The sequence below is a fragment of the Sorex araneus genome, chromosome 10 (genome assembly GCF_027595985.1).
Source record: "Sorex araneus isolate mSorAra2 chromosome 10, mSorAra2.pri, whole genome shotgun sequence".
NCBI classification, from domain to species: domain Eukaryota; kingdom Metazoa; phylum Chordata; class Mammalia; order Eulipotyphla; family Soricidae; genus Sorex; species Sorex araneus.
Genome location: NC_073311.1, coordinates 40,445,177 through 40,473,175, shown reverse-complemented (window position 1 = coordinate 40,473,175; position 27,999 = coordinate 40,445,177). Strand labels below are relative to the sequence as shown.

Here is a 27,999-nt window from a genome sequence, read left to right as displayed (position 1 = left end):
CCAAATTACCCTGGCCAGAACATATAATTAATAACAGAGAAAAAGAGGGGCTGGAGTGATAGTACAGCGGGTAGGGCATTCGCCTTGCACGCGGCCGACCCGGGTTCAATTCCCAGCATCCCATATGGTCTCCTGAGCACTTCCAGGGGTAATTTCTGAGTGCAGAGTAAGAAGTAACCCCGAGCATCGCCGGGTGTGACCCAAAAAGAAAAAAAAAAAACAGAAAAAAATAAATGAATCAGGAGGGAGATGGAAGAATGATAGATGGTAAGAACCTTAAAGGAGTTTTGAAGAGTTTGAATCTATCACAATTAATAACATGGTACTTTTCTGTTTTGCTTTACTTATTTGGGTGGGAAGGGGGCCTACTCCCAGTGGTGCTCAGAGCTTCCTCTGGCCCCTATGCTCAGGGATCATTTCTGGGGGTGCTCAGGAGACCGTATGTGGGGCCAGTGATTGAAACCAGCCTACCCCATGTACCATTATTCCAGTCCTAACATGGTGCTTTGCGTTCAAACTAAAAGTGACAGGGATGAAAGAGGTAAGGAGTTAGTTGATCAGCATTGTATAGGAATAAAAAGAGATGGTCAGTGCATCTTGAGTCAGTCAAACAATATAAACTGAAAGTGGAAAAGACAGATTAAGCGATGAGGTAGTAGGGGCCTGAGAGATAGGTACAGTGGGTAAGGTGCCTGTCTTGCATGCAACTGAGTCAGATTTAATCTCCAGTACCATGAGCACTGCCAGTATCTAATCTCAGTAGACCCCTGAGCACCATAGGTTGTGACCAAAGAGATAGAGAAAGATAAAGTGGTGTAGAATGATAGGACTTAAGGTCAAAGGAAAAATGAAGACTCAGCAAATTGGAGACTAGAATAAGAATAGGTAAAGGATTGTTTTAAGGTGTAATTAATATTTCTGAGAAGGCAGAAAATTTTAAAAGAAAGATTTTGGTGTTTTTTTAGGACTATAGATTTCAGGAGGCATTTCCCCAAGCTTATCCCAAGTTTTGCTCCATGTAACTTCTCAAAATTAGGACAATAACATAAAAGGTAGAATAAACAAATGATTAAAAAAAAGTTATACAAATTTCCCCCTAAAGATCTAAAAACATTTTATGGGGCCTTAAAATGGAATATATACTTAAAATTTAAAAACTCAAATTATAGGGGCTGGAGCAATAGCACAGCGGGTAGGGTGTTTGCCTTGCACGCGGCCGACCCAGGTTCGAATCCCAGCATCCCATATGGTCCCCTGAGCACGGCCAGGGGAAATTCCTGAGTGCAGAGCCAGGAGTAACCCCTGTGCATCGCCAGGTGTGACCCAAAAAAAAAAAGCAAAAAAAAAAAAAAATAAAATAAAATAAAAAAAAAAATAAAAACTCAAATTATAAGACCTTAAAAGCGTAAGGCAATAAATCATTAATAAAACATGATTATGACAAAAAATATTAAATATTCTTCTGGATGTTGAAAGAAGCTCTTTCTATAGAAATACGGAAAACAAACCCATTTCCCTAACCAAATCATAAGAACACACAATTACAATTCACTTTAATTATGAACAAGAAAACATACCTTTAATGTTCCATCAGCTGAACAACTAGCCAAAAGTTTATTATCGGGTGAAAATCTGCAGTGATTAACTGTATTTGTATGGCCAAACAAGGTATTTCGACATTCTTTTTGATTCAAATCCCAGAGCTATTTGAGAAGATAATAAGATAATTAAAAGCCAATGCTGAACAGGAAAAGTTAAAAATCACATAAAGTCTATCCTTCCCTCCTATTTAAGTTTTTTCCTTTTATAGGAAGATATTCAAGTCAGTGACACAAAGGGGTGAAACACAAAGGTGGATGTGGATTAATAATGCAGTAACCGGGGCTGGAGCGATAGCATAGTGGGTAGGGCGTTTGCCTTGCACGCAGCCGACCCGGGTTCGATTCCCAGCATCCCATATGGTCCCCTGAGCACTGCCAGGGGTAATTCCTGAGTGCAGAGCCAGGAGTGAACCCTGTGCATTGCCAAGTGTGACCCAAAAAGCAAAAAAAAAAAAAAAAGACTGACACCAAATAAAGGTCACTCCACCACCCCAACCAAGAAGGAATATGTATCTGTTGAAATAAATTTACCTTAAAAAAATAATAATAATGCAGTAACCCCTAGAGGCAATATTTTAGGTGCTAGGTTATACAATTCTAAAAACGGTCATTTTGAAGATTTCCCAATGTAAACCCTGAACTATTAACTGGATAAATCCTGTTAGCACTCTAAAAAATTACTCAAAAAATACAAGAAGAGCAAAGATAGATTTTTTTTAAAATACATATGACAAGAGGTTAGAAGAGCAAGTTAAATAATAATAGAGGTTAGAAGAGCAAGTTAGCTTATTGCTTCTAAGGAAGCAATAAGCTAAATCCAGAATGTGGGTTATTCTACAGAACAAATGACTCACTTCTCTAACAATCAATGGTGTCTCGGAAAGAGGCAGAGGAAAGGGAATTTTTAGAGAATAAAAGACATAAAAACCAAAATCTACTTGAAGCTTCATATCTGATCCCAATAAAATTATGCTTTGTTAAAATACATGTTTAAGACTAGTGGGGGAAAGTAAAAAAAAAAAAATTAGTTTATTATCTTAGGTATGATAAAAAAATGGTAATATGTTTAAAAACTTCAAAGACTCACTAAAGCACTAAAGTATTTTAGGTGAAATAAATTAATATGAAATTTGCTGTAAAGTTTTGAAAACAGAAAAAAATGAGCGAGGAGGAGAAAAAAGACTGCCAAATGTTTATAATTATTGAAGCAAGACAATGAATAAATACCATAGGGATTCATTACTATACTCTCTCCTTTTTTTTTTTTTTTTTTTTGCTTTTTGGGTCACACCTGGCGATGCACAGGGGTTACTCCTGGCTCTGCACTCAGGAATTACCCCTGGCCGTGCTCAGGGGACCATATGGGATGCTGGGATTTGAACCCGGGTCGGCCGCGTGCAAGGCAAACGCCCTACCCGATGTGCTATCTCTCCAGCCCCTACTCTCTCCTTTTTTTAATACTTTCAATACTCCCTTTTTTAATATTTTAAGATATAACTAAGATGAGGTACATAAATTAAAATGGATATAAACATTTGCAGTGATTTTCACAACTACATGAAACATCAAAGAAGAAATAATTTATATGCTCAACTAACCTTGGTAAAAGCTCTCTGGAAATGATTATTAAATGAAGTAAGTCCTGATCTTTTAGTTTTTGTTGTTCAAGTGAGGTGAGGGGAAACCACACCCTATATTGTTCAGGGATTACTTTACTTGTGGCTCTGTGCTCAAGGATCATTCCTGGTGGTGCTCAGGGGAACACATGTGGTGCCAGGGATCAAACCAGGGTTTGAAGTGTTATACTTACGCCTGCCCAAAATATAATTTGCCACTGCAAAGATGGTGTGACATTAAAAAGGCCAGACACATGCCAAAAAAAAGTGAACTCAGACTAACTACTTCCTAAGGTCATGCACAAAAGTTGAATCACAATGGATTAAAGACTTCACTATCAGACCTGAATTCCTAAGTTACAAAGAGGAAGCTAGAGGCTTTTTTAAGGATACAACAACATTGGTCAAGTAAGTGGAAGCAAAGATAATGGGACTACATTAATTTTTTAAAATATAAAAGTGGGGGGGGAGAGAGCACAGCAGGTAGGATGCTTGCCTTTCACAGGGCCAACTCAAGTTCGATCCCTGATATCCCATATGGTCCCCAGAGTCCACCAAGAGTGATCCCTCGGAAGTAAGTCCGAGCATCAATGAGTGTAGCCAAAAAATAAATTATAAACTAATATGGAAGTATAGAGAACTAAAACCAAAGGATCCCTGATTAGTACATAAGAAAATCAATGAGATAGTTCAATCTATCAAATTTATCCACATAGCTCTCTATCCATACTTACTTTGAGGAGGTGATCACTCGATCCAGTGGCTAAGAGAAGGTGATGGCTACTACAGGTAAAGTGACAGCAATTGACTTGCTCTGAGTGCTCATCATAGGTATGTATTAGTTCTCCAGTCACAGAATTCCAAATCTAAAGAAAACAGAGAACATGAAATTTACAACAACCCATTGTTCTCAGAGGGGAAAATGGAAAATCAGTTGTGGATGCTTTCCATTCCATCTGACAGATCTTTCCGTTAGACACAACACTTATAAATAAGCTCCACCTTCCAAAAAAACTAAGTATTTTGCCAAGATATTTTTTAATTACTTGCAAATCTATACAACCATCTTCCGATAGAATATTTAGAATCTTATAAAAATATTACATTCTTTAAAAGTAAATTTTCACATGGACCTAAGAATAACAGCAAGTATATAAAGAAAATGGTATAACACCAGATCGGAAGAATTAAATCCAAGACCTGAATCCAGTATAATATTAATGTGTATCCTTGACCAAGTTCTTAATTTACCTGTATCTGTTTTCTCATCTGTAAAACTGATACTTATCCTACACAACTCAAGGTATCAAAAGGTAAGTGACAAAGTGTTCTGCTGATTTTATGGTACCAATAAATAATGACAAATGAAAAGATTCAGTAAAGAAAATTCAGGCTTGAGACTGAAGAGATCATACAGCAGGTAGGGTGCTTGCCTTGCATGCAGTTTCAATTCCCAGCACCCCGTATGGTCCCCAGAGCCATGCCAAGAATGATCTCTGAGCACAGAGCCAGAAGTAAGCCCTGAGCACTGTGTGTGGGGCCAAAAAACAATAGAAAAACAGAGGCTTGGGCCAGGAAGACAGTTCAAAGGTGAGATCACCAGCACTCCATGTCCCTCAAGTACCACCAGGAGTCACTCTTGAATACCAAGCCAGGAGCAGTTCCCGAGCACTAGTGGATGTGACCCCCAAACCAAAATAAATAAAACAAATGAAATAAAGGCTTTACAAATTGATTTTTTAAAAATAAATAAATAACTACTAGATTTGATTACTGGAGGAAAAAGGGAGCAAAGAGGAAGTTATGGAGGGGTCCTTTTAATGGAGGGATGACTGGAAGTTCAGTGGTAGGAAGGAAGAATCTTTATACACACAGAGTACAGTACATTAGGTACAGAGCTCTACCCCTGAGATTCTATTTGCTAAGTAATGACAACTAAAATTCACGTATATCTTAGATTGAGGGAAAACTAGCTTACAACCTGGATCCATTTTATCCAACTGCCAAGCCACCCAATTGTTCCAGATCTACAGCTCCTGAACCTCAAATTTTCATAGTCCTGTCACTCCTGTAGGATCACAGTAAATCTCTTAGGAAAGCTGCGTGGAAGTCCACCAAGCTCAATGGGCCTAAACAATAACACGGAAGGCTCAACTAGCACCATCCAGCACAGCAGACCCTTGGACAATGATTTTAGTTACATCACTGTGAGATATAACAATTATCACTAATTGATTACTATCTATCTAAGGTTTGATAAGTCCATTTGCCTTTGTGTTGTAACGAACAATAAGAAGTAAATTCATCTGTGCCTACAAGGAGGTAGGCTTGGGTTGGTAAGTGGGAAACTGAGGACATTGGCAGAAGGGTGCACTGGGGGTTGGATTGGTGGCAGGACATTTTATGCCTGAAACAACTATGTTCTGAACAACTTGGTAAATCATAGTGTTATAGTAAAAGAAAAAACTTAATATAGTTATTGAAGCAACATGGTTACAGTATTAATGTTAATGATTTTGGTTACAAAGTAATTACACTTCCACACATAGATTTTAAATTATGTACATCTTCCATCTAAAACCTATTGTGATGTAATAATAGCTAAATTTTAAAATTATTCTATTTTCTTCCTTTATTTTTTAGACTAATCACCTGTGAGCTTGTTCATCCATCTGGTTTTGCACTGAATAAATGCCAATTCATAAAGGTAAAAATATCTAATTGGCATGTTACAAATTATATATTTTTATAATAGGAACAAGATCTCAGAGAATTATTTTGTGCACCACCATTTTTCAATCACAATACACTCAAAGATTTCAGCTGTTATTTAACCCGTGATCTCGCAATAAATAGCATTAATTTGTTCCTGTTTTTCCACATCTCCAATTGATCAACATATGCATTCGAACTGATGCTTAACCCTGGATAAAAACTGATTTATCTCAAATTAGCATCATGAGGCAAAAGTGCTCATCCCACTATTATGGAAAAAGAAAATAAATTTTGTAATGATTACAACTCAAAAATATATTTCCCTACCTTTACTTTTTTATCCACAGAGCAAGTTGCTATAAATCTATCACAAGCAGAGAATGCACAGCAAAGCACTTCATCTTCATGAGCCTTGATTTCTAAGAGCTTCTCTCCTGTTTCAGCTTTGAACACCTACGCATGAAACAATACATAAAACTTTTTTACTATAAACCACCTAGCAACCTTGTGCTACTAGTCAATAAAAATATTTTTATAATATCTTAATCATGTTTAAACTTTGCAGAACAAATGAACCTTGCCAAAATGACTTTAAAAATCAAAATTTTGGTCAGAATTTGCTTTAACATAGAGAACTATCCATTGCTAACTGCCTGTAAATAACAATTTTAAAAACTGACTGAGTATAGCAGCTCCATTTATGGTAAACAGTTTGGCAAATTCTGTACGTGTATGTCAGTAGAAGGGAGTGTGTGTGTGTATGTGTGTGTGTGTGTCTGTCTATGTGCACACGCATGCTAAAACAGTTTGTGCTGTTACTAGGACTGAGTATGTGTGTGTGTGTTGCTGGATTGAGTTAGGCAAATTATTAACAAACAAAATACTTTTTTAATATGCTTTCTGAGGCTGAAAAATCAAAATGAATAAAATTAGTCACAACAAACACCAAGAGAAATTAAGTAGCAGTCATAATCTTGTGAGGACTAAGCTATACTATTTTAATATAATAGCAGTAGAAGTACTGCTATTTATTCAGCCACTGATTAAGCTGATTGAATTGCACATGAACTACACATTACTATTTTTGTAATTGGATATCGGTGACACAGACCATTACAAAGCTGTTCATAATTGGGTTTCAGTCATACAGTGATCCAGCACTCATCCCTCCACCAGTGTACATTTCCCACCCCCAATGTTCCCCACTTCCCCACCACCATCCCTTAACCCCACAACCCCTACCCCCAGCCTCCCTCTATGGAAGGCACTTTCCTTCTTGCTCTCTCTCCTTTTCCTTTTATGCATTATGGTTTGCAATACAGGTTAAAGCTATTTTAAATATAAAAGCTTTACCTATTGTGATCCTGTTTCATTTAAAATCAAAAGATAAAGCAAAAACATGAAATCAAATAAAAAAGAAAATTCTTTCAAGCACTTTAAAAAGTAGTCTAGGGGGCTGGAGCGATAGCACAGTGAGTAGGGCGTTTGCCTTGCATGCGGCTGACCCGGGTTCGATTCCCAGCATCCCATATGGTCCCCTGAGCACCGCCAGGAGTAATTCCTGAGTGCAGAGCCAGGAGTAACCCCTGTGCGTCGCCAGGTGTGACCCAAAAAGCAAAAAATAAATAAATAAATAAAAAGTAGTCTAGTCCAATTCCTATTTTTAGTCAGATATTTATGCTTGTGCCTTTGATTAAATGTAGCTTAATCACTGTTTTCTAGTCTAACTCCTGTTCCTATGAAGAAGAGCAATGAAATCCTTATCACTTTAAACTATGATTTTCTCATCAACCTTATTGAGTACATGAATGACAGTGACTGGCAAGGTAAAAAGCTCTTCTACACCATTCAGCAAGTTTAGAATGATGAAATACACAACTATATCTTTTAAATCTGTGATCTGATTCCTGATGTTGCTAACATGCAATGTTGGTGCTAAGCCAGGATATTAGGACAAGCCTCTGGATGCTGCCCTGCAAGCAGGAAACAGAACAAAGGCCCCATTTTCACATTAAGTGAGCAAGCTAAAACTTGTGAGTCCGATGATCTGGAGAAATACAACATGCTCTCATACACCCGCCTGATCATACCTTATCTTGGCAGTACAAGGCAGCAGTTTCCCCCTCTGTTACAAATCCTTAATCTGGACTGACCTTCAAGAATCAGTATGAGCCTTCTCTTTGCCCTTTGTGTAACCGACCACAAGAATGTGGGGGACGTGATCTGTAGAGCCTACGTGTCGAGCTCCATATCTTCCTCTCATGTTTTAATCATTGCAACATAGCTTTGACAACATAGCTTTGACAAGATAATGTATACCCTGATGTTCTTTTGCTGCATGCTTATTCTATAACTGTTTGTACTCTCGTTAGTGTTTCTTTCTCCGTGATGAAGTCATTTGGATGTAAATGGAAAAAAATAAATAAATAAAAGGAGACCTCTGGCAGTTGCTCTTTGCCTCGAGCCAGATTGATGCTTTGGACCTTGGTGTTCTCTACATTCCTCTCACGTGTCTTGTCTCTGCGCCTCTAACCAAAAGAATATTCACGTAACATGCAATATTCTTAATTTTATTATTTAAGTATATTTCAATATGCACACTATTGGTCACATGCCCAAAAAATGTTCTGAAAAAGTATGCTTTACCTGTAAGGTTTTATCAGCTCCACAAGAAGCTATTCTTTGGCCATCCTCAGAAAAGCAAGCATGGTAAACAGCATCTGTATGGGGGCGGACAACTAAGCGAGAGAGATTCTTGATGGTTTTTTTGTTTCTGTTTACAAGGAAAAAATGAATAGAAACCCAATAAACAAGAATCAAAGCGATTATTTTTCCCACAATAAATTACAGTGTCCCCCTACATCAAAGCAAATTGTTGTGTATCACAAATGTCACTTGGCTTGGATTTCTAGTTTAACAAAACATGTCACTTTCTATTTTCCTTTGATATATTAAAACTAACACCAGGATGCCCTCTAAAAATCTCTGTCTTTTGAAAGGAAAGAAGAGCAAAACAAAGGTTATTCCTGAACTAAAGTATTGGCTTATATAAACTACACCCACTATTACTCTGATGTATTTTAACTACAAGATTTCTAGAGGGAAAAAAATTTTTTCAAGTCATTTTCACTGGGTTGTTTCTTGGGGGATTTATTTTTTGTTTTGTTTTGTTTTGTTTTGTTTTTCAGGGCAACACCCAGTACTGTTCAGGGTTTAGTCCTGGGGGATTAAACCAGAGTCAGCCACATGCAAGGCAAGAACTTTAACACTAGTACTCTCTCCAGCCCCTCTTTGCATATTTGTCTAGTAAATACCAACTATTCCACCAGAGCAGATAAATTCCTCATGAGTTAAAGAATAAATGAATATTATGTATATTTACAACAGCAGAAGTAGAACAGTGTTAAAAGTTCATATATATGTGACCACGGAAAGGGCTGGAGTGCATGCTTTATATAGCGCACCCTTCGGCTAACCCCCAGCACTGCATGGTCCCCTGATCATCACTGTCACTGTCATCACATTGCTCATAGATTTGCTCGAGCAGGCACCAGTAACATCTCCAGTGTGAGACTCGTTGTTACTATTATTGGCATATCAAATATGCCACGGGTAGCTTGCCAGGCTCTGCCATGCGGGCAAGATACTCTCAGTAGCTTGCCGGGCTCTCCAAGAGGGGTGGAGGAATCGAACCCGGGTCGGCCACATGCAAGGCAAACGCCCTACCTGCTGTGCTATCGCTCCAGTCCCCGCTGATCATCACCAATATAACAGTGAAAGAACCTGAGCATGGTCAGAGTGGCCCTGGTGGGCCCAGTCATTAGAGAGCCTAAAAAGGCTCAAAATCCCGAGGCCCGAGCATTGAGTTGCCTGACTTCAGTTAACTGCATATCACCAGGAGTGGCCCCCAAGTGATTTGGCCCTTCCAACTCTTCATTGTGAGACCTGTTACTGTTTTTGGCATATCAAACACACCACGGGTAGCTTGCCAGGCTGTGCCATGTGGGCAGGATATTCTAGGTATTTTATTTCAAATTGTCCATTATAAACCCCCAAGAGTAGTAGAGATAAAAACCAGGAGGTCTTCCCCACAGCTTGGAAACTGGCCTCACATGCTGGGGGAAAAGGCAGCTGAGATAGAGAAGGGAATACCAAGTGGAGGATGTTGGAAGGACCCATTTGGGTTGAAAGATGCATGCGGGAAGTAGACTATAGACCAAACTTGATGGCCACTCAATACCTCTATTGTAAACTACAACACCCAAAAGGAGAGAGAACAAAAGGGAATGCCCTGCCACAGAGGCAGGGTGGGGTGGTGGGGGATGGCGGGGGGAGTGTCCGGAGGGATACTGGGAACATTGGTGGAGGAGAATGGGCACTGGTGGAGGGATGGGTAAACAATCACTTTATGATTGAAATGCAAACACACAAAAGTTCATAAGTTTGTAACAGTAACTCATGGTAATTCACTCATAAAAAATTTTTTTAATAAATAAAATAAAAAATACAATTTCCCATTTTAATGTAAGCATAATAAAATTATAAAATTACTAAGCAGACTTGAGAAATTAAACAAAATACAATGCTTTCTATAAAATAACCTGTTAATAATTCCTCTATAAATGTAAATCTAATTCCATGAAGGAATGAATTCTTCTCCAATAATATTAATCACAAAGTAATAGCCAAGGGCTGGAGCAATAATATAGTGGGTAAGGCGCTTGCCTTACACGCACCCAACCCAGGTTCGATCCCCAGCATTTCATATGTCCCTGAGCACCGCCAGGACTAATTTTTGTGTGCAGAGCTAGAAGTGACCCCTGAGCCAATGCTGGGTGTAACGTAAACAACAACAAAATTATTCTGAAAATAAGTAAGTAACATACATGAGCATAAGATATATATATAATACACATTAAAGCAATGGTGGTTCACTCTTTTCCTTTCACTGACTGGTAAGATTAAGGTAAGAGAAAAACTAGTCTCTTACAGAAATAAGAAGAATCAAGTTTCAATTCTGAAATTTAACATATGTAATGTCCAAAAGCAAAGTGATCAAGACCTAATCCAATATTTCACTTAAATATTCACAAAAATAGCACTTACCACAAAGGATTGATAGTTTACATTTTGAAAGGAATGTAATTTCTAACTCATTTAAAACTATAGTATTACTAAGTTTTAAAACAGACTCAAATCTAGGTTTGTAGCTTGAAGTCAATGTTTTCAACTAACATATTTTACATTTTGTTATCAATTTGTTATCAATGCTTAGGATGAACTGTCAAGATATCCTGTAAGCCAACATCTATTCCTATAGACCCTTTGAAGATATTTCTATTTCTTTGCTACTGACTTCTTCTAAAACTTTCCAGTTGGGAAGAATGCTTATTAAAAGTTCCATCCCTTAGCAAAGTAGTTCAATTTTCCTGGAGTGAACTTATTCACTATGTGAAAAATAATGATATAGCTATCACTCCGCCTCCTTCAGCTCCTCTCCTAACCCACTTACATCCACTCCAGGTAGAGCGTTCCATTATCAACCTCCTGCTTGGCCCGCAGCTTAGCTTGCTGATAAACTTCTGAAATTTCAGGTTCACAGAGACCCAGCTGTATAATATTAGGAAATGGCTGTCGTCCAAGAAGGTGTCCATTTAAAGATAAAAACTCCTGGAAATTCTCACAGACAGCAAAATCCTGTGAACAAACTAAAATCCATTAGAAACATAACCGAAGCCAAGATCTGATACTTTGTGGTTTCTGTGATCTTCTCACATTAAAGGCTTAAATGAAATATTCTCTACATGAGCTGAAATACTAACCATTAGGTAAAAAATACATAGTGACCCTCCTTAGGCTTTTATACATAAAAAAATCATTGAAGTGTAAAAATATCATGATCAGAGTTCTACTTTAAGATATTCTTTTTAAAAAGGAATCATTGACTACTTCAACTTTCAAACCCCAATGTTACCCACTTTACTAGCAGAACAATAAAGCAAAATTAAAATAGACTAATATCAAAATAAGGAGATGATCTTAATTTGCCATTTCATTCTGTGCATCCCCATTATTGAACCTAGAATTAAATGTTTAAGATGTCAATTATGACTTATTCAAATTCATATGCACCTTTTCATCCAATATATGCCTGTATTCCACAAATTCATGAATCAGATGAGCAGGACCTACAAGTTCCGTTTTGGCTTTAATCCAATCCAGAGAAAACATTAAAGTACAAAGTTCCTTTAAAAAAAAAAGACAGGGAAGGCAGAAGCACTGTTAGAGCAAAGTCTCTAATCATTTTCCTAATATTACTAAGAGAAACACCAGGTATCTAGAATTTAACTCAAAGAAAGCTTCTGAAATGAAGCACATTATCAAAAGTTGGAGAAACACTAACTCAACCTCATACTTTAATTCAAGATAAATTTCAGAACAAGGCAATAGTACAGGGTTTTGGTAGGGCACATGCCATCTATGTATGCGATGCTGGTTTGATCCCTGGCACCATACATGAGCCTCAAGCATTGCTGAGTGTACCCCGTGATGTCCCCACATCCTGCTGGGTGTGATCCTGGTCTGGCACTGTAGTGCCCAAGTAGCACTGCATCCTGAGGCCCGAGCATTCTATCATTCAGTCAGTTGGCTAATAACCAGGAGTGGCCCCAGGACTGCTAAGCATCACTTAGGAGGTCCTCTCCCAAAACATATAAATTTCAACTAGACTAAAGAAAACATTTTTTAAAAGAAAACTCCAGGGGTTAGAAGAGGCAGTTCAATAGGATGGGGTGCATGTCTAGCATGTGTGACCCCCCCAGGTTTGATTCCTAGCACTATGAGGGGAAGGGAGGGGGGGAAGGGAGAGGGGGGGAGGGGAGAGGGGAGGGGAGGGGAGAGGGGAGGAGGGAAGGGGAGGGGAGGGGAGGGGAGGGGAGAGGGGAGGAGGGGAGGAGAGGGGAGGGGAGGGGAGGGGAGGGGAGGAGAGGGGAGGGGAGAGGAGAGGGGAGGGGAGGGGAGGGGAGAGGGGAGGGGAGGGAAGAGAGGGGAGGGGAGGAGTAGAGTACACGCCTGGAACATGCATAGCCCTTGGTTCAATCCCCAGCATCCCGTTCCCTTCCAGCATCTACTAGTATAGACTTGGTGGCCCCGGTGTCCTCTATGGCCTCAGTGCACCCCAGGTTTCACTGCTTGAGCTCTGCTGGGACAGCCCCCTCCACAACCCAGGCATTTCTGGGGCAGCCCCATCCCAAAATATTCAAAACTTAAATGTAACAGAAAAAAAAATACATGACAAAAATTAAAGATAATAATTATAGAAAATTCCAATAAGCAGTAAAAAAATAATAGAAAAAGGTTAAAGTAATGAAGAAACACTAAACAGAAAAAGATCAAGGTAATGAAGAATCTATTCATAAATAAAAGTAAAAATGACCAAACACCTGATAAGTTCGTCAATAATTAATATGAAATGAAGTTTTATGACTTTTTAAATATAAATACAACATTGTATTTGATATCTCAGCATAGCCAAAAAAAGTGAGCTCTCTCTACATCCCTATGATCCCATCTTGGCTTTAAAGAGCAATATATCAATATATATGAGCAGCAAAATAAAAGTGATATATAAAACTAAAGTCAAAAATATAAGCAATAATTGTGATCTTCACTGTTTTAAGTTTATTCCTAATTTTTTAAAATAAAAATTAACCATTACCTTAAATTTTAAAAAGTTAATAAGGATTTTTTAAAAAGTGAATCCTGCCACAATCATACCTATCAAAAAATGTTTACTTCTGGTTTTGGGGTCTCTCAAGATGGTGCTCAGGCGTTACTCCTGGCACAGTGCTCATGGTTCACTCCTGACGGTGCTTCATCAACCATGAGGCACTGGGCTCAAACCTGGGCTCTAGCATGCAAAGCATGTGCTCCAGTCTCTTGGAGCACATCTCTCAATATCAGGTTTGGGGTGGCTTGATTCAGGGGTTACATTCTGCAGTGCTCAGGGGCTATGCCTGCTCTGTGCTCAAGAGTGACCCCTGGTGGTGCATTGGGGACCATATCACGTTCTGAATTTTCAAATGAGGACAGGAGGGATGCAAGGCAAGAACCTTAACCTCTGTAATATCTCTCTGACCCAGAGGGTTTGTTTATTTGTTTGTTTATTTTAGTCACACCCAGATATGCCAGAGCTTGCTCCTGGCTCCATGCTAAGGGGTCACTCCTGGTGGCATCAGGGGACCAAATTATGCAGTGCCAGGGATCAAACAGAGGTCAGCCACATGCAAGACAAGCACCTTACCCCCTGTACTATCTTGCTGACCTCAATTTTTTTTTAAGACTAATAGTCTCAGTAATACCATTTCTAGGAATTTTCAAAGGAAATAATATAGGTGCAACAATATACAAGAATATTTATTACATCATCAAAAGGGAAAAACTGAAAACCAATACAACATTCAAACAATGAAAATTCATATAACTAGAACAATTATTTTTATTGAAATACCTTCCTTCCAATACAGATTATTATATACAAAATATACTTTGCTAGGTTTCTGTTTTCCCATGTATAGTTATAATATAACATTTCTATATGCAAGACATAAAATAACTGAGAACAGAAAAACTACCAAAAGCATATACAATTTTCTGAAATGTAAACATCTGGAATAGTTAGCTGGCAATCTTAACTTCACTTCTCTCTTTATTTTGATTCCCAAATTTTAATGTTAGCTCCTAATTTTAACCAGAAAATTTCCTGTATCTATCTGCTTACTCAGTATTTTCCATCAAATATCTTCATATTCTCACAAGACAACATTTTCAAAAGAAGTTCCTAGCCTCCCCTTCAATTTTTTGAAAAAAAATACTTTTGTCCAAAGATGTTCTCTATTTTAGCTCCAAATAACTCCATTCTTTTATTTCACAAGTCTGTAATTATCCTGCACTCATTTGTGGAGTATAGAATAACATCACATGAGGCTGACACCCAAGGATAGTAGATACAAGGGCGAGGGGGATTGCCCCATAGCTGGAAGCCTGCTTCATGAGCGAAGGGGAGAAGGCAGATGGAATAGGGAAGGAATCACTAAGAAAATGATGGTTGGAGGAATCAGTCGGGACGGGAGATGTGTGCTGAAAGTAGATAATGGACCAAACATGATGACTTCTCAGTGTCTGTGTTGCAAGCCATAAAGTCTAAAAGTAGAGAGAGAGTATGGGGAATATTGTCTGCCATGGAGGCAGGGGGAGGGTGGAAACGGCAGGGGGTGGGTAATACTGGGGATATTGGTGGGGGGGAATGTGCACTGGTGGAGGGATGGGTGTTTGAACATTGTGTGATTACAATACAAACATGAAAGCTTGTGACTATCTCATGGTGATTCAATAAAATTAAAAAAAAAAAAAGTTAAAAAAAAAATCTGGAGTCATATTTTTTTTGGGGGGGTTACACCCGGAAATGCTCAGGGGTTACTCCTGGCTCTGCACTCAGGAATTACTCCTGGCGGTGCTCAGGGGACCATATGGGATGCTGGGGTTTGAACCCGGTCGGCCTCGTGTAAGGCAAATGCCCTACCCGCTATGCTATTGCTCCAGCCCCTGGAGTCATCTTTGACTTTACTTTCTGTCTAGAGTTAGGTCAAAAACTAAAACTCTCAAAAAGAAAGTCAATATAAGTCTGGCTAAAGAAAAAAGGCTATACAATATTCATAAGCAAATTATGCTACCCCTTTATCATCACTCTCTTTCTCCTTCCATGCTTCATTTCTTGGAGCACTTACCTTCTGATATAATCTAAAATCTATCCATTGTCATTCCCCAATTGAACAAAATTTTTTTTCTTTTTTTTACTATTATTTTTTTAATAGTGAATCACCATGAAGTAGTTACATACTTACAAACTTTCATGTTTGCGTTTCAGTCATACAATGATCGAGTACCACCAGTGCCCATTCTCCACCATTAATGATCCCAGTATCCCTCCTACCACCCCTCCCATCCCCCCCACCCCACCCTGCTTCTGTGGCAGGGCATTCCCTTTTGTTCTCTCTCTCCTTTGGGGTGTTGTGGTTTGCAATAGAGGCATTGAGTGGCCACTGCGTTCAATCTATAGTCTACAATCGGCATGCATCTCCCAACCCGAGCGGGTCCTCCAAACACCCTTTACTTGGTGCTCCCTTCTCTATCTGAGCTCTTTTCCCACAGCATGTGAGGCTGGCTTCCAAGCCATGGGGCAAACCTCCTGGTCCTTATTTCTACTATACTTGGGTGCTAGTCTCTATTCTGTTACTTTATATTCCACAGATGGGTGCAATCTTTCTATGTCTATCCCTCTCTTTCTGATTCATTTCACTTAACATGATACTTTCCATGTTGATCCACTTATATGCAAATTTCATGACCTCATCTTTTCTAACAGCTGCATAGTATTTCATTGTGTAGATTCACTAAAGTTTCTTTAACCAGTCATCTGTTCTTGGGCACTTGCGTTTTTTCCAGATTTTGCCTATTATAAACAGTGCAGCAATGAACACACAAGTGCAGATGTCATTTCTACTACACTTTTTTTGCCTCTCCGGGATATATTTCCAGAAGCAGTGGGAATGCCAACTGGTTGAGCCCTTTTGGAAAACAGTATGGGCAATTCTCCAAAAATTAGAAATTGAGCTCCCATTTGACCCAGCAAAAATTCTTAAGAGGCAGCTTATGCATGTGGAAGACCACATAAAGAAGAATTGTATTATTACATAACAGGCAATCAGTAAATATTTATTAAATAGATAAAAATATTTTTCTTCTCAAAGCATAAAAATAAATCCTTACCTCCCATAAAGGAAAGCTACTGTTAAGAAGAAAGTGAATTTTTAAACAGTTCATTTTCTAGTTACTAAGGTACCATTATAAATCACTGTAGGTTTAAAATACCTAGGTAGGTTGCAATCCTTATTACTCACAAAAGAAACTTTCTGTCTAAAAGTGAGCAAAAAGAAAAATTTTTAAATGGGTATCTTACTTTGTGCATTTTGGCACTGGCCATATGATAGGCCAAAAAATTATACCAGTACATGCAGTCCTCCTGATCTGGTGAAAGAGTATATAACTGATGATATCTCTGGAACTGGGTGATTATCTTCTTATGTAGATCCTGAAATCCAAACGAAACACTTCAGAGAACAGATACAACTTCATGACCTAAGAATTACTTAACTCCAGTTTCCAAAATTATTTAAGAACAAGAATGTACTGATCTCTCCACAAGATGCTTATTAATTTAAAAAGAAAAAATTCTGGGGGCTGGAGCAATAGCACAGCGGGTAGGGTGTTTGCCTTGCACGCGGTCGACCCGGGTTTGATTCCCGGCATCCCATATGGTCCCCTGAGCACCACCAGGAGTAATTCCTGAGTGCAAAGCCAGGAGTAACCCCTGTGCATCGCCAGGTGTGACCCAAAAAGCAAAATAAATAAATAAATAGATAGATAGATAAATAGATAAATAAATAAATAAATAAATAAATAAATAAAAAGAAAAAATTCTAACATTATAGTGGGAAGTGGCAGGTATCACTTTAAACAAAGGTTCAGTTTGCCATGCATGCAACCAAGCAGGCTTCAATCCTCAGAACTCTGTATGGTTCCCCAAGCCCTGCCAGGAGTCACACCTGAGCACAGAGCAAGAGTCAGCCCTGAACATCACTGGGTATGCCCCCAAAATCACAACAAAAAAGTGACAATGATCATTGTTAATTTCACTCATATTAAGGCATCAAAACACTGACATCACACACTATAAACATATCACTTCTATGGTATTCTTGCTAAAAATATACACCTTGATCTAGTCCATAAAAAGCCAGGGATGTAGCTCTAGTGGTTAAAGACATTCCTAGCCTGTGCAAGGCCTAGAGCTTTGATCCTGGGTGCAGTATGCATGATCTATCAAGCCTGAACCATCATGTCCGATCCACTGCACCGAGCATCACTGAGAGTGGTCCCACCTCCATCCACACCCAAGTCAGCACTGCGCAGAGTGGCCCACTCTAAGAAAGCTGTACAATTTTCAAAGATCTGAAGAAATGAAGGAAGCATGATACTCATTTTATGCTATATGATATAATGCAATACAAGATCAAGAATTGGAACTGGACCACAAAAAAAAAAAAAGGGAGGAGTGGGACATTAGTGGGTATGGTGAAGAAATAAATGCAAATAAAGTATGTATGTGTTAATTTTCAGTTTCTGATAACTATTATAGTTGCATATAACATGTGGGGAAGCTAGGTAAAGGGTGTATGTACAGAAACTATGTACTGCATGGCAACTTCTCTATAGATGAAATTTCATTTTTTTTATTTGTTTTTTGAATCATACCCGGCGATGCACAGAAGTTACTCCTGGCTCATGCAGTCAGAAATTACTCCTGATGATACTCAGGAATCCATACGGTATGCTGGATGCTGGGACTCGAACACGGGTCAGCCACGTGCAAGGCAAACACCCTACTCGCTGTGCTATTGCTCCAGCCTCTGTACATGAAATTTCTTTTTTTTTTTTCTTTTTGGGTCACACCCAGCGATGCTCAGGGGTTACTCCTGGCTTTGCACTCAGGAATTACTCCTGGAGGTGCTTGGAGGACCATATGGGATGCCGGGGATCAAACCCAGATGGGCTGCGTGAAAGGCAAACGCCCTACCCGCTGTGCTATCGCTCCGGCCCCTGTACATGAAATTTCTTTCCAAGTAAAATTTAAAGAAAAAAATACATATACAGATATGAAATACCTGCAACTGGCTGCGATTCTTCTCTGTAAGGAAATCTACTTGAAGATCATGTAAATAGTAATGAAATGACTTTCCATTCCGATCACAGAATAAGAGCGACTTATTAACAAACTCCTGCAGAATGTCTTCAACTTCTTCAGTTTCCATGTCCCAGAGAATACATAACACCTAGGAATAATTTTAAGCTTAAAATGTGCCATAAAAAAAATACCACCAATATTGCTGAAAAGGCTTTAAGACCCCAGGAGTTTCTATCTGAAAACGCAGAAGTTCTCCATTTAGAGCCCAACAATCACTCAAGACAGAAAAGAGAAAGTAGTCAGATTCTTCTCCAGCTTCACTACAATCACTATAAAGTAAGATAATTATCTAAATTCTACAGAGAGTTCTTGATGGCGGATAAGAGCAGTGAACTTCTACATCTCCTACTACATCACTCGATCACTTTATATCTCTCCAATTGCCTCTATAACAATATACTCAGTATTATACAAAAGATTCCATGCTGTAAATAGCCAAGGACAAAAATTGGTGGTTCTTCTATTACCTTTGTAGGCACCTTGACATCCTTCTGAAGAATAGAAAGATCGGTATAATAGTCTTTGATGTCTTCTCTAAGCATTTCTACACTTATAGACATGGCTTCGTCCAAAGCCTCATAATCATAAGATGAAGATTTCCTTATTCTCTTAAACTGCTTGTTCTGAAGTTGTCTGAGGTAGTATTCCCAGCGATTGGGAAAGTCACGTAAAAGAGCACCAATTAAAGATACTACAAGAGGAGAGCCTAAAAAATTTTTCAAATGAAATAAAATAGATGTTAATACCATCTCATTTTTAAATTACTTGCAATTTGAGAATCCCTTACTCACACAATGGTAGTAATGATCAGATTACACATAATTTCTGTCATTTCTTTATAATTTCATTTTTTAATGCTTTAAAGATGGACATGTCTCACCTTTATAATGAATATGAATCAAGTATATTTTCTATGTTTAATATTTTTTAAGTCAAAACAAAATTTTAAGTCAACTAACTCAAAATCATGGAGCAATCTGACATAGAAGAGAAAAAAAAAAAAGAAAGAAAAAGTTTGGCCCAGAGTAACACCCAGGGGCTTAGACCTGTATTGCAGGCATATGTTCATGAGTTTAATCCCTAGTACTGCCATATACATCCAGAGTAATACTGGTTATTCTGCCATCTGAGTCTGACAACTATGTTCTGTGGTCTCTGGTACTGCAAGCAATTTCCAGTCATACTGCAGTCAGCTGTGTGCAAGCACTACCACAAAAAGGTACATACAACTAAAAATGAGTGACCTTTGTGATAACACAGCGACCCTACACACACACACACACACACACACACACACACACACACACACACACACACAGAGACACGTGTGCCTAGCCCCACCAAGTTATGTATGCAAGCACAATGAGGAGTACAAACCTTAGTGGGTTTCATAGCAGAGTCTGAAAGCAACAAGGTATAATGTGTGACCCCCACCCCCATAGCACCACAGCTAAAAATGCAACTACCACAACCCACCATGTGTTCATCCCCCTGTTATCACTACAACAGTAAAGGGAGAGGGGAGGAGAAAAGAAACAAATAGAAAAGCTAGTGTTCTCTTTCCCCAAAAAAGAAGATTTCCAAGCATTAACAACCAATGAAGGAAATTTTAACCACTGGTGGCTTTGACCACAATGAATTTTTTTTTTTTTTTTTTGCTTTTTGGGTCACACCCAGCAATGCACAGGGGACCATATGGGATGCTGGGATTCGAACCCAGGTCGGCCGCGTGTAAGGCAAACGCCCTACCCGCTGTGCTATCACTCCAGCCCCCTGACCACAATGAATTTTTAATTCTGCATGTCAAAAAGTAATAGAAATCAAAGTAAAAGGCAAAAGAATCTGGGGTAAAATTATTTGCAAAACATAACAAGGGTACAATAACTTCAGTCAAGTACCTTTAAAAATCTATTGAAATACTCATGTCACAAAAGGACCATTTCTTAAAACAGTAGTATTTTATACTAGTATTTATATAGTCATTTATGAAGGCTGGAAAGAAAGTACAGCGGGAAGGGCATTTTTTTTTTCCATGCAGCAGACCCAAGTTCTATCCCGGCATCCCATACGGTCCCCTGAGCACCAACAGGAGTAATTCCTGAGTGCAGACCCAAGAGTAGCCCCTGAGCTACTCGAGTGTGGTTCCCCACCCCCCATAAAAAAAAAAGGTCATTTAAAACACACATTCAGAAAATCACACACACACACACACACACACACACACACACACACACACACAGCAGCTGAGTGCACACTTTGATGTGTCCTAGGCATAAGCGTCAGTGCTGGGGATCTACCTCTCCACCACATGCCTCTGAGCTCTGCCAATGAGAGAAACTCCAGGCCAAACCACTGTTTTCTAAAATCCCCATACAAAAAAATAAGTTAAACTCAAATAATTCTATTTTTCACTGTATTTTCTGTTCTTTGATGACAGTAGTCATGACTTTATCTCACCCCTCCCACAAATAATTTGAGATTATTTACTTTTTTTTATAAGAAACTGAAATTGACCCCAAATCTCATGCACGCAAGGCATGCATTTAAAATAATACAAAATAAATTATTTCGGTTCTGCTTTGGGGCAGAAATTGGGGTTCAGGATGAAATATCCAAAATATGGTGGGGGGAAGGTGTAATTGTGGTGGGATTGGTGTTTGAATATTAAATGTAATCAAATATTGTGAAATACTTTATAAAAATAAAATTGAATTTTTTTTAAAAGGTATGAACTTTACTGTTGACTTGCATCCCTACTTTTTTATGAATGATTACCAAAGCATCACTAACCAAATATGGTGTTGAAGAGATTTAGAATATTAAACATCCTAGTACAGTTTGGGCGTGTCCATGTGCTGTTATATTCATTAGTTCAACTTCCAAAGTGTACACTGTTATCTCTGTAACCACTCACGTATAAAATAAATAAGAATACCTTTACATTCTTTTATAATACTATGAGCTTGTTCTGGCAATTCTGTTTTCTTCATATTTACAAAAAGAGATAAAATTTCAAGTCCTTTTTCTTTTCCTAAGCCACTCTCCACAGAAACTACATATTTAGGACCTGTAACAAAATTATAAGACAGAATAAACAATTTGGTTTCCCACATATTTGGAGGAGCAATTGAATTGAAAGAGAAGTACTGAAAAAACAAAATACGAATCCTTACCCATTACGGAATCTGTGACACTCTTATCTCTAGTTGTAAGAAGAATCTGACACTGATTGTCAAAAGCTTTTAAAACCCAAGGATCCCAAACATCATCCAAGATCAACAGAGACCTAATTTAAAAAAAATAAAATAACTGTATGTAGTAACTAATTACATTTATTTTAAGCTTCTTTTAAAAAAAAAGAAATGCCCCCAACCTGTAGAACTGGTGGGGGGGAACCACAATAGATCATCCTCCTTTCTTTGTTACATTCCTTTCATAGCACATACTGAGGAAATATTTTCCCTTCCTGAAATTCCAAATAAATACGTATTAAAGACTTTATAGGGCAAGAGAGCCTGATCAACTGCCTGAGTACATGTTTTGCATATGGGCGGCCCCAGGTTTGATCCCTCATACCACATGATGCAATAAATACCAACAGTTCTGAGTCCTCTGCCAGGAATAGAGCTAGGAGAAGCTTCAAGCACCACAAGGTATGGCCCAAAAACAAAAAAAAAAAAAGAAGACAACTTCGTATAACTAAGTAAGCATTAAAAATGAATTACCTAGTACACAAAGAGAACTATGAAAATAACGGGATCTTTTTCCCAAGGGAATCTTCTCCCCAATAGAACTCACCAATGCCAAGGAAGTACTAGGCTCAGGTTAGCAGTAAAACAAATCATACACCATAATGATATCTGATCATGTTTTACCTATGAAACTAGAAGTTCTTATGTTCAAACCCAACAAAATATACTGGCAAAAGCACTACTTTCATTTGGTACACTGGTTAACTCTATCCAAAAACCCAATTTGTTTATTTCTGATGACAAAGGACCTCTGTGCCAATTTCTCATTGATTTACCCAAAAACCTTCAACTCATCAGAAGAGATGGGGGAAAATACAACCAAAATCTGATAGCATAATGCTACAGTGCTTTCATCTGAATGGCACACTACTTCTTCACATAACAAAATAAGACTCGAGGGACTGACCCAAGTCTGAAAACTGCAACAGCACAGACCCAATGATGTGAAGAAACATGAAATGATGGACTTTATAAGCCACGCTCCCATACACAATACGAATAGTACAATATTTTCCTACATACAAATCACTTTTATTACTGCAAGGGGAGTAGGATGAAGGAAGACACTGAGTGAAAAAGCAGGAATGGTCAAACCTATTTCATCAGGAAAATAAATTATTAGTGACTATCAAGGGGAAGGAGAGGTAAGTAAAGAATCTGGAGAAAAAAAAAACAAGCAGAGAGAATGGAGCTTACTCAGTACTGTGAGTATCCTGCAAAATTATCTCAGAGGTTTTTCCCCAGTGCTATTACTCTCACACAGTATCCTGACATTATTCTCCTTGCCAATATAAGAATCACTGTCATGCTGAACCACTTTTACAGACAGAGCACTGCACCATCAGGAGTATGGAGGCAGTTCAAAAATCTACCCATTACTTAATCCTCACCTAGTACCCGTCATGCTTCCAAAGAATGCTGTATGCTTCATCTTCATACTTGTGGCCCTTGTAGCTCTTGACCCAAAGCCAGCAAGAACTACTTAATGTTAAATAAAGAAATGCAAGAGCACAAAAACTGAATTGCTAGCTGAATCCCAGGTACAGAACAACTAAGTTATTGTAGTTCTCTTGTCAATGAAAATTTATGAAATAATAGTGCCCGGCACATGATTATAATAGTATTTACTGAATTCTCAAAATAAAACAAACTCTTGAATGACAAAGAAGCAGAAGAGTTACAAGTATGACTCAAAATGAAAATGATACAATAGAAGCGACCTATTCAATAAATACTTCATTTTAACCCAATGTTTGACCAGCTGCTTGTATTTACTTCTTCTCTTGTCCTATGTTAACTTATTAAGGAATTGAGGGTGGTAGGGAAATAGTGTAGAGGTTATAATCTTGCCTTACATATGGAAGAACTCTATTAGATCCCTGGCACCACATTTGGTTCCTTGAGCACTGCCACAAGTGTTGCCTGAACAGGGAGAGGAATAGTCTCTTAACACTGCAGAATATAGTCCAAGAACAAAAAAGGAAACCATGGATTCAAGGTAAGAGACTTGCATTTTCTAACAGAGACCACTCACCAATTAATGTGACTACTAAGAATCTTTCCTTGAGAGACTTGAGATTTGACATATCAGATGATGTGGAAGGTAGGACGCAAAGAGAAATGGAAAAGCAGCAATTTTAGACAGTGACAATCACTGATTTTTAGAAAGAGAAAACCCATCCAGAATGATGTTCCACAGGCTGACACAAGCTTTGCATGGGGAAGGACCACATTCGGCCCCTGGCATCACATGGCTCTTAGAGCACAATTGAAAGCCCCCTACTACTACTGGGTATGGCTCCAAAATCAGAAAAAGAGAATATCTAGAAAACAATGGCTCTGTCTTGACTCTCAAGTGAACAACAGTAAAGGCTATGATGTTTTCAATATGTCGGTATTTCATTCTCATTGGAATTTATACACCTACTAAATTTGACTATTTGTACCTTGGGTATTTGCGCAGCATCAGAATGCGGAGACGGTCTTTAGCCTCTTCAATATTAAGTGGGAGCCTCTGGGAAAAGCTCTCATCCTGATCCAACCGTGTGCAAAGATTTTGCAGTTTCATCAAAAGTCCAGATTTGTCTTGTTTCCCGATGGAAACCCAATGCACACCCCCTGGGAAACAATCTGAGGAGGAAAAGAATAATTTAGAGCCTTTAAACAGCAGTTTTCCTTTCAAGATTTCACTGATAAACAATAGACTGGCTCCACTCTTCAATTTCAGCACACCTTGCATGCCTTATGAATTCAAGGTATAAATTTTGATTAGGGACAATATTGAGTTTTATAGCTTGAATGCATGAAAAATAGATATTAGAAAACTGAAGTTTGAAGTAAAACTTTATCAGTAAAATCTCATTGAACAAAATCTCACCATATTCCTCCTATGTCATCAGTGACCAGTGTATTGCAGTTTCTCAACCTCAGCATCCTTGACTTGGCACCAAGTTAACTTTCTGTGACAGACTGTCATGTCCACTAAAGAGGGTTTAACAATCTTCCTGGCCTCATGCACTCAACTAGAGGTTCCCAAACTTATCTGGTCCACCACCCTTTTCAGGGTGGAAAAAAAAGATTCCCTGGAAATTTGCATTCTTTTAGCAAACAAACAGAAAATAAGCATCCCCTAGTACCAAGGGAGGGTCCTATGACCCCTTCTGGCTGATTATAGCACCCCTCTGAGGACAGTATCCTCCACTCTGAGAAAGAATGCACTAAATGCTTTGATCATTCCCCCTTCACAGTTATGACAATCAAAAATATCTCCAAGTGGGGGCCAGAGCAATAGTACAGCAGGTAGGACATTTGCCTTGCATGTGGCCAGGTTCAATTCCCAGCATCCCACATGATCCCCCCGAGCACTATAAGCAGTAATTACTAAGTGCAGAGCCAGGAATAAGCCCCATGCATCACCACGTATAACCCAAAAAGCCAAAAAAAAATTTTTTTAAGAAATCTTCAAGTATTATTAAATATATGCCCAGGAGAGGGAAGAGCAGAATCACCTCTGCCCGAGAACACTGGCATCCAAGAACACAGAACTCACTTATGGTTCTCAGAGAATCTTAAAGAAAGAAGTCAGGTTCAAGTCTGGACCTTATGCTTACTAGCTGTGCAATTTTTTTTTCTTTTTGGATCACTCCTGGCTCTGTACTCAGGAATCACCCCCAGCAGTGTTCAGGGGACCATATGGGATGCTGGGAATCGAACCCGGTCAGCCACGTGCAAGGCAAATGCCCTACCCACTGTGCTATTGCTCCAGTCCCATAGCTGTGCAATTTTTAACAAGTCATTTAATCAGTCACATTTACTTTTTATTGTTTATCCCATCTTTTTTGAAAGTTACTTGAGATTAATGATATAAAATATATTTAATTTGAGGCCAGAAATGTGGCATATTGGTATAGCATATGCCTTATAGTGTATGAGGTCCTGTGCTTGATCCCTAGCACCAAACATCAGTGTATTTTGGTATGCTAATCCTAAAGGGTTATAACAAGAAAGACTATTAGTAATGTGGTTCAGGACACCTTACAAATATTAAGCTATGAATTGGTAATAATTATATTAAAATGGATACTATTAGTGTTAATAGTAACTGTTACCTGTTATTTATATCAAGATTTAAAATATCTGAATGTATGTTTTACTTATATACATAGAATACAAAAATATTAAAACTATACTCAAGCAGCTCCAGACAGATAAAAAAGGTTTTCCAGAAGGGGTGGGGTGGTGGGGGATGGGGGATGGGGTGGAGGTGGTGGGAGGGATACTGGGAACATTGGTGGAGGAGAATGGGCACTGGTGGAGGGATGGGTAAACTGATCACTATATGAATAAAATGCAAACACGAAAGTTCATAAGTCTGTAACTGTACCCCATGGTGATTCACTAAAAAAAAAAAAAAAAAAGAAGAAGAACCTGAGACGGAAAATAAGGGATAAAAGCATGTCATTGCTTCTTTGGTTATGTTAGCATTTGCTTTCTTAGTGAAGCAAGATAGTTATTACTGAACAAAACCTATTTAGACATGAAGAAAGAGAAAGAGATGAAGTACGTGTTCAAGAAAGAGAGAAAACAAGCTTCTTCAGAGAGGAAAGTGATGATACTAAGAGACACATAAGTGTGAGCCATGTTCAAGAGAGAACACTGGCTTGAGGAACAAGCCAATGCTAACATTCTTCCTTATCATAACTGTTTTAACTTAATTTGATCTTATGAATTCAAGTTACCAACTTGCATAATTTCCTTAGAACAATACAGCTTTGCTTCCACCCATTTCATTTGTGCTATTATTACAAAATACACTAAATTTCTGGGGCTGGAGCCATAGCACAGTGGTAGGGCATTCGCCTTTCACTCGGCCAATCCGTGTTCAATTCCTCCGCCCCTCTCGGAGAGCCCAGCAAGCTACCGAGAGTATCACACCTGCCCGGCAGAGCCTGGCAAGCTACCCACGGTATATTGAATATGCCAAAAACAGTAACAATAAGTCTCACAATGAGAGACGTTACTGGTGCCCGCTTGGGCAAATCGATGAGCATCGGGATGACAGTGACAGTGACACTAAATTTCTATGCTACAAACCTAAAAAATAAATAAATAAATAAATAGATAAATAGATAAATAAATAAATAAATAAAAATTTGGGGCTGGAGCAATAGCACAGTGGGTAGGGCGTTTGCCTTGCATGCGGCCGACCGGGGTTCAATTCCCAGCATCCCATATATGGTCCCCTGAGCACCGCCAGGGGTAATTCCTGAGTGCACACACACCTGTGTGTCGCCGGGTGTGACCCAAAAAGCAAAAAAAAAAAAAAAAACCAAACAAAAAAATAAATAAAAATTTTTAAAGTTTCTCTATTGTAAAATATTATGAACAGTAGTATTAGATTATATCAATGAAATTAAATTAACCAAAAATATTTATATTGCATGATTCTAAAAATATAGAAAAGAAAAAAAAAGCAGATATAAAAGTTTAAATTGCGTTATACCAAAGTACAGTTTACTAGTATTCACAAATAAGTGAAAAAGAAACCTCTATTTGAAAAACTAAATCATCTAAAAGATATATATAGACATATATAGGGAGATATATAAATATATATTATATATAAATAGATATTTGCCTATTTTTGGTTCTTCATTTCTTGGCCACACACGGCAATGCATAGGAATTACTCCTACCTCTGCACTCAGGAATTTCTCCTGGTAGTGCCTGGAGAATGGATGGGATGCTGGGGACTGAACTCCGATCAGTCACATGCATGGCAAATGCTCCACCTGCTGTACTGTCACTCCAGCCGCACAAATACCTATCAGTGACAAAGTTCTACATGTCCATATACATCTCATCTGACAGCAGCTCTCAGGAAGACACTATTACTATCCTCATTCCACAGAGGTATAGAAAGGTTGAACAATTTGCCCAAAGTTACAGTTAAA

At 38.5% G+C, this 27,999-nt stretch overlaps 1 protein-coding gene across 1 annotated transcript in view; it reads right to left on the bottom strand.

Moving 5' to 3' along the window:
* The window catches only part of APAF1 (apoptotic peptidase activating factor 1), a 100,863-nt gene that overhangs the window by 58,924 nt on the left and 13,940 nt on the right, over window positions 1-27,999 (bottom strand). Inside the window, exons 5-16 of the mRNA XM_055118259.1 lie at window positions 24,493-24,676; window positions 21,968-22,080; window positions 21,730-21,861; window positions 19,262-19,500; window positions 18,715-18,882; window positions 16,950-17,081; window positions 12,065-12,178; window positions 11,445-11,629; window positions 8,579-8,705; window positions 6,260-6,385; window positions 3,952-4,083; window positions 1,578-1,703 (exon numbers count right to left, since the gene is read on the bottom strand). Of these exons, the coding sequence (XP_054974234.1) occupies window positions 1,578-1,703; window positions 3,952-4,083; window positions 6,260-6,385; window positions 8,579-8,705; window positions 11,445-11,629; window positions 12,065-12,178; window positions 16,950-17,081; window positions 18,715-18,882; window positions 19,262-19,500; window positions 21,730-21,861; window positions 21,968-22,080; window positions 24,493-24,676 (1,778 nt within the window). The remainder of the gene's footprint in view (window positions 1-1,577; window positions 1,704-3,951; window positions 4,084-6,259; window positions 6,386-8,578; window positions 8,706-11,444; window positions 11,630-12,064; window positions 12,179-16,949; window positions 17,082-18,714; window positions 18,883-19,261; window positions 19,501-21,729; window positions 21,862-21,967; window positions 22,081-24,492; window positions 24,677-27,999) is intronic.